Genomic DNA, 6,664 nt, shown 5'->3' with positions numbered 1-6,664 from the left:
CGACAAATATAACGCACATGCAGGCCTTTGTTTTTCTCATTAAATCCTATTGTTTTGTGACGTTCTCGTTGCCATCGCCGAAATAGCTTCTTAAACTCCCTAATTGATGGATTATGGCCGTGATCGTTTGAGAAAACTGATGGAAATGGTTGTTTATACTAGAATGCATACTCCAAAACAAGGTTGGACACCTGATGATGTTTACATAACAGAAATCTTATTTATTTGAATTCACGCCCCAGGTCCGTGAGGAGCTTTCCTGGACACCAGACTCCCAGCGGTCGCTAGTGATGATCGGCGATGCCTCACCCCACCCCCCTTCGTACCACCTAAACACCCTCAAGATCGACTGGAGGGTAGAGGCGAAGAAGCTCTACTACGAGATGGGAGTGCGTATATACTCGGTCCAGTGCCTCAACTATGGCGGCTCGGACACATTTTACCGCCAACTTGCCGAACTCTCGTGTGGTTGGCATTTGAAGTTAGACCAGTTCGCCTCCATCGTGGATTTCTTGACAGCGATCTGTTATCGTGAACAGGGTGTAGAGCATCTAGAAGCGTTTGAAGCTGAAGTGAAAGCGAGATCCAAGGGCTCTGGCCTGAACCGTAACATGCACTCGTTGTTTGATACCTTGGCTGGCAGAAGTAAAAGCACTTATACTGGCGGGGGAGACTACGGGGGCCTGGTACCGGTCAATCCCTCGCGATTCCAGGTAGGTGACGTCATCGATGAGTGGCTCTATTTATAGCTTACATGTATGTCGACGGTTTGGATTTGAATGAATAAGTGAATGATCATCGCAGTTAAAAAGTGTAGGCTTGAACGGGATTCGAACCCATGACTTCTGCGATATCATCCAACATTTTGCATTACAAAGAAATGTTTAAGCAATGTTATACGGGACAATTTTTGACGACAATTTTTAACGCAACACAGCGTGCAGACAACTTTAACGCAACATTTTGATGAGGTAACGCGTTGTAAACTTTGAAAGACAGATATAAAACGAGCACTGTGTTGTCGCGAGAAATTGCTTCGTTAAAAGTTGTACGCGCGCTGTTATACGATAACAACTTTCAACACAACAATGTACTGTTAAAAATCGTTCCTTGAAGCATCACCTTTTGATCGTTTAGCCATCTCTGCCCGAGAAGGCTTTGTACGAGAAGAAAAAAAGCAGTTTTGAAGAAGTAGTAGTTTGCGTCGGGCGCTGTGAATGTTGTAAAAAGTTCACACTTTTCGGGTTTACTGTCCGTTCGTCAGTAAAAAAAATCAACTAATCAGAAACGGATTTTGTGTGACATCACAAATAATCATCGCATAATTTCAGCGGTAAGACGCAAAAAGTGTTATGTGGGCTCACTGTGACGGTTGTTTGGTCAAACACTGTTTGCCCGTTTAGCCAGCTAACGCTTTGTACGACAAGTACGATGTTGGGCGAAAATGATTGATGGTTTATCCGGGTCTCTACAATTCTTCCGTACTAAGCGCGCACACGGAGAACAAAGGCTCGAAGTTGCGCGAGCGCACGCGAGTGTTCCAGTTGAAACTTGGTTTGCCGGCTTTGCGCTATTGCGTAGCAACCTTTGTGACGAAACTAACAAATCAAAGAGTTCATCGAAAGGCGAGATTTTGAGAAACTGAGTGACTTCTGCCTTCCGAGTGCAGCAAAGATTTTTTCTTGAACTGGGTGAGTTATCGTAGCAATTCTATTTCTTTGTTTTGAATCTTCAGCGCAAGCGCAAGAAGTTTAAGACCGTTTGTTGCGGAGAGCAGGAGTTTAAAGGCGCGCGCGAATTTTGTCGTACTTTTTTAACGCAACTTTTGTCGCGTTCAAGTTGCAGTTTTAAATCGCGTATGAAAACTAGCGGCGATTTCAGCTCGATTTATTGCCGTCATATCGCAAGGTTTCGGACAGGTTTGAAACTTGATGCAAATTTGCAAGACTTCGCAGAAAACGTACAGCGATATCGCGCTGAAATCGCACGTGTAAACGGCCTTAAAATCAAAGTGGTGGTTGGTTAAGTCTTTTTTCGAAGTCATTCGCGTGTTCGCTCTTCATAAGGCGCACGCTTTTTACTCGTCCGAACATTTGAAACTATACACATTGCAGTGAAAAACACACGACTCGAAGCAAGAGTCATGAACCTGTAGACGGTAGAGACAGTAGAGAGATTTCGAAATTACGTTTACCTCAAACTGCGGAATGACCGCGAGACCATGTTAACCCTATATTTGCCGCTCACTGTTTTCAGTTTCTCAAAAAATTGAGTAGTATTGCGTTAGCATCAAAGGCCAGAGTTGTTTTGCACTATTCCCATCTATGTGCTAATTTTTTCAAGAAAACATAAACGCGAATCTCATGTTTGCCGTTTGCCGTTTGCCGTAAGCGCGATTGTAAATGTCTAAGATGTCAGACTAGTTTTCAATATTTAAACTCTTCTAACAAACATCATCTTCGAACTCAAACTAAAAATGGTTTGGGACACCTTTCTTGTCAGTCCAACCAAGTTTAATTTCCATTGTATTTTCTTTTTCAGATCTTGGACGTCGACGAACGCGGTGACATTCGTACTTTCGTCGAGAAGAACGACCTCTCGTTCAAAACAGGGCGAGGATTTTACGAGTTCACGAAGCCAGAGAAGATTTCAGACAAGAAGGAAGTGGTTTTGGTCGATAAAGAGTCCGGAGATATGTTCACAGGGCCCGAGGCATGCGCAATGATAGGCGCTGGAGGAGACAGCAGAATTAAACCCACTTCGTTTGACAAATGGCGGGTATTTGTGCAGAGTACGTCATATAATAGGGTTTTAATATCAGATACCGGGTTCTTATATGAAGTGGATACGGATCGTTAGGCTTAATAGTTAATAGTTCTGCCTAGGGTCAATTTAATAACACTTCAACACATGTAGTTTACAAACTGAGCTATTTGTTTTCACATACGCACTAAATGAATTCAACTAGCACTGGTGCAAGTATTCAGCGTTGTAGACTTCGAGCAGTCTCTTTCTCGTTCTGTTCTGCGTGATGGATCTAGCGAGCGGCCAAGCCGCGAATCCTTCCTCGTTCACTTTTTAATTTGTATAATTTTACTGTCACTTTGCGCGCGTGATCTGAGGGAAAAAGTACGACTGCTCGCAGTCTATTAACGATGTTTACTAAACAGTAGAATCATTTTTGAGCTGTTTATTTCAGTCGTTTTTTTGTGCGCTTGAAAAAACAAGGGCCCAGGGCCGGATTGCATAAAGCATCTTAAGATAAATGGGAGTTTTTTTCAACTAGTCTCTGCGTTCCGAAGGATTTCGGGACTGAAGGCGGTTTACTGAGGAGGGGAGAGCCAAGGGAACGCGGAAAAATCCTTCGTAAGGCAGGGAACGCCTGCAGAAAACTTCCACTTATCTTAAGATGCTTGGTGCAACCGGACCCAGGGCTCGGTATAAACTACAAGCGACATGTATTGTTAAAGTTTGATTGAATTGGTCGGCCGTGGTTTGCTCGGGTGACGTTAATATAAAAGCAGATGCAAGCAGGGTAGCAAGCATGAGCAGTTGTAAACATGGAAAATGCGAGCGGAAAAAAATTGAACATTGTTCTTGTTTTGAGCGTTTTTCTGCGTACTGAGCATCGGAAATGTAAACGTACTATGCAGGTGAAGCCTTGTCCGGCGTCATGGAAAAGACCTTGAAGTGTACATACTTGTCTGCCCAGCGAAAAGAAGCTTCCCTAATTGGCCAGTCACCTAATTATTGCATGCCGGCGGGAGAGAGAAAACGTCTGCATGAGGCCGTTTAATGTGTGATCGCGATCGTGCAAGAAAGAACTTTAGAGGCCGTAAAATTATTCAAACGAAGTTCAGACAGGGTTCAACAAAACAGCGGTCTAAACCGAATAGTTAAACGTTGTCGACAGTTAACAGTGACAAGAAAAAAAAAGGCACATTGTCTACTAATGACGCAATCGTAAACAGATACATAGGTCCGTAGATTTTCTTAAATCAAGGTCCAAGTAAGACTTCGTTCAAATTACCAGATTTGTCTTGCGTACCGTTTTCGTGGATGCTGGGAAAGGACGTCGGCATCCATTATGTGTCATCATATCACCCGTGTAGTGTAACAAAAGAAACTTTGGGAGCCAATAAGATCACGAATAACGCAGTCGATGTACCACGGTGATCAATCAATTAGATTTCGATGAACTTCTAAATTGAATTTCAGCTATTGTTCAACCGAAAAAATCGCCAATTATTTCGGCCGAAAGGTTTGTGATTTTTTCAAATAAGTAAAATTTACATAGTTGTCCAAATTCCTAAGCTAAAGGATTGCGCATCATTTATAATTAAAGGTCCCAAAAGGTATTCAGGACACTATCTATTTATTTATCTATTTATTCATCGGTTTTTTTTTAAAGCGCGGGGATACAGCAAAGTATAAAACTTCTTTCTGTCCGTATACTTGTATAGAATCTGACCAAAAAAAACTCTGCTCACAGGTTCATGGTTTTAAGTATCGCTTGCCTTCTTGCATCTGCGTCGCACGTGTAAATCAGACCTTAGGTTGTTCACATTCCTTTATCTGTGCGTGTTATTGTACACTGTTGGACGTCTCTAACATGGACAGTGATCGAACTCAACGAACGGCTCGCTAAACTCACGGAAAAATTAGGAACTTGGAACAGAGGTGTTGAGATTCCTAGTGGTTTGCAATTGAGTGCCGTAAAACCAAAAACAAAGTAATTACTCTGGCCAATCGCTACAGATGTTAACAACACAAGGAACCAATCAGAATTCGAAGCAAATACATGTAACCGGCGCCAAGCGCGGGAAAACGCGTGCGGCGAAAACACGATTGGTTTTGGTTTGGATTCCCATTGGTTGAGAAAGTAGCACGAGTTTTGTTAACCAATCACAGAGCGTAGTAATGGAAAACCAAACAAACGCGAAATTACTATCGACACTCAATTGAAAACCGCTCTAATAATTAGCTAATCCAGTTATACCACAAAAAGAACAACGCCGTCATGTTATATTTAGCACCGGAAGTATTGAGGGCAAGATTTCCGCACAGCCCTATACATTAACTATGTATACATCTTCTGACTCAAATTCTATTCACGTTCGCTGTTTGTAGAAGTATGGCATTTGTGCATGAATAATTAATGTATGGGACAGTGCGGAAATCTTTCCGTATTGAGAACCCGGGCACTAGCTCTGGGAGCATACGATATTCAGCATATTTGGGATTGGGTGGCCGACAGAAAAAACATGGCGGCGTTAGGTTTGCACAAAACACACAAAATGCCAGAGCGTTTCGGTTTGTTCCCGATGGCGCATACAACGAAAAACTGTACGAAAAAGCAATGTTTTCTCTTCCATCTCAAAAGCCGTTGCTTTGGAGATAGCGAATCAAACGTACGATGAAAATAACTTTTTGATGTATCACATTGAACGCGGCACCTCGTGAAGCGAATAAATCATGTCATCGTACATTGACGATCGATATCGCCTTTCCTACGCTGATTTTCACTTTCCTGCACAGAAGACATTTTCTTACCTGAGAAATAGGGCATTCTTCAGCGTCTTCGCTTGGTAGCTTCGCTCTGGTACGTTTTCATCGCTGAAGCTACGCAACTGGTTTCTCTGCCGCCATTTTTGAAATCCCCCGCGTCGACCCAAACGATTCCAGAATCCTCTCGGAGCTGAATTCGTGCCAGACTTTTTAGTTTTCAAGAAAATACCCCGCCACACCACTTTCACGTTTGTATCATTGTAACCCGAGTAGTTTTTAAATAATACCATTCAAGGTGATACTCATGGTGAAAAGGCCATTTCAAATTGCTTTGGCTTCCTTTTTAAGGCGAGCCTCGTAAGAAAACGTTTTTATATTTTCGCAGGGAAAGAATTTGAGGCCAAGAAATTCTTATCATGCTTTCCAAAGTGTGCATACTTGGATAGCTTTCAACACATGGGAATGAAACGGAAAGACTACTTGTCCGTGCCGGACTCGATTGTTACTTGGGACAACTAGTTTCCCTTTTCATGGGTCTGAGTCGTGTGTTGAAAACTATCCATATACACTTTTAGTATGTTGTTTTTACCACAAGGCCGAAGGCAACGTGGACTTGTTGCGTCTGTTAAGTCTATAAACCTATTGCAAAAACAACGGGTAATTTCAAATTCTTTTCTATGCATTTCGAATAAGCCTTATCTCAGTTTTGAGTTGATAATTTTTACTCTCGAACGAGGTTAGCCAGGCGAATTTAATATTGTATTCAAAACTAGAAAATATTTGACGCAAATGATTGCAAGCATCTATTTTACAAGGTTTGGGACTCAATCTTCAGATTTTTTTATTAAAGGTTTATTAACGTAATAGTTTTTAGACAGCAATAAATTAAAGGGGACTAAAATCTGACTGTCATTAAATGTAACTATTTAAGAAGTTTTAAGATTACTAGATAAAATGTGTCAAATAAATAGCATAGTTCACTCTCTCTCTTCTAATATTTAGTTTAGGTTTAACTAATAATAATTAGCCAAATAGTGGTTAAGTGGTAAGTTTTTGGAGGAATCTGATTTCATGGAAATTAATTAAATAATTGGAGTTGAAAGTGGATGACTTTAAATTATTTTCTGAATGCCTGGCAAAGATTCACATATTAAAG

General features: G+C 41.5%; 1 protein-coding gene across 2 annotated transcripts in view; it reads left to right on the top strand.

Moving 5' to 3' along the window:
- Nucleotides 1–6,615, top strand: part of LOC146463571 (uncharacterized) — a 14,722-nt gene extending 8,107 nt beyond the window's left edge. For both annotated transcript variants that reach the window (XM_085084309.1, XM_085084308.1), the window contains exons 5-6: nucleotides 243–713; nucleotides 2,542–6,615. In XM_085084309.1, coding sequence (XP_084940435.1) covers nucleotides 243–713; nucleotides 2,542–2,859 — 789 coding nt within the window. In that variant the 3' untranslated portion in view covers nucleotides 2,860–6,615. The remainder of the gene's footprint in view (nucleotides 1–242; nucleotides 714–2,541) is intronic.
- Nucleotides 6,616–6,664: the final 49 nt, after the last annotated feature.

This window comes from Pavona decussata, unplaced genomic scaffold (assembly GCF_977016875.1).
Source record: "Pavona decussata unplaced genomic scaffold, jaPavDecu1.1 SCAFFOLD_175, whole genome shotgun sequence".
In the NCBI taxonomy this organism is placed as follows: domain Eukaryota; kingdom Metazoa; phylum Cnidaria; class Anthozoa; order Scleractinia; family Agariciidae; genus Pavona; species Pavona decussata.
The sequence above is the reverse complement of the archived record's forward strand: the minus strand, read 5'-3'. Positions and strand labels throughout refer to the sequence as shown.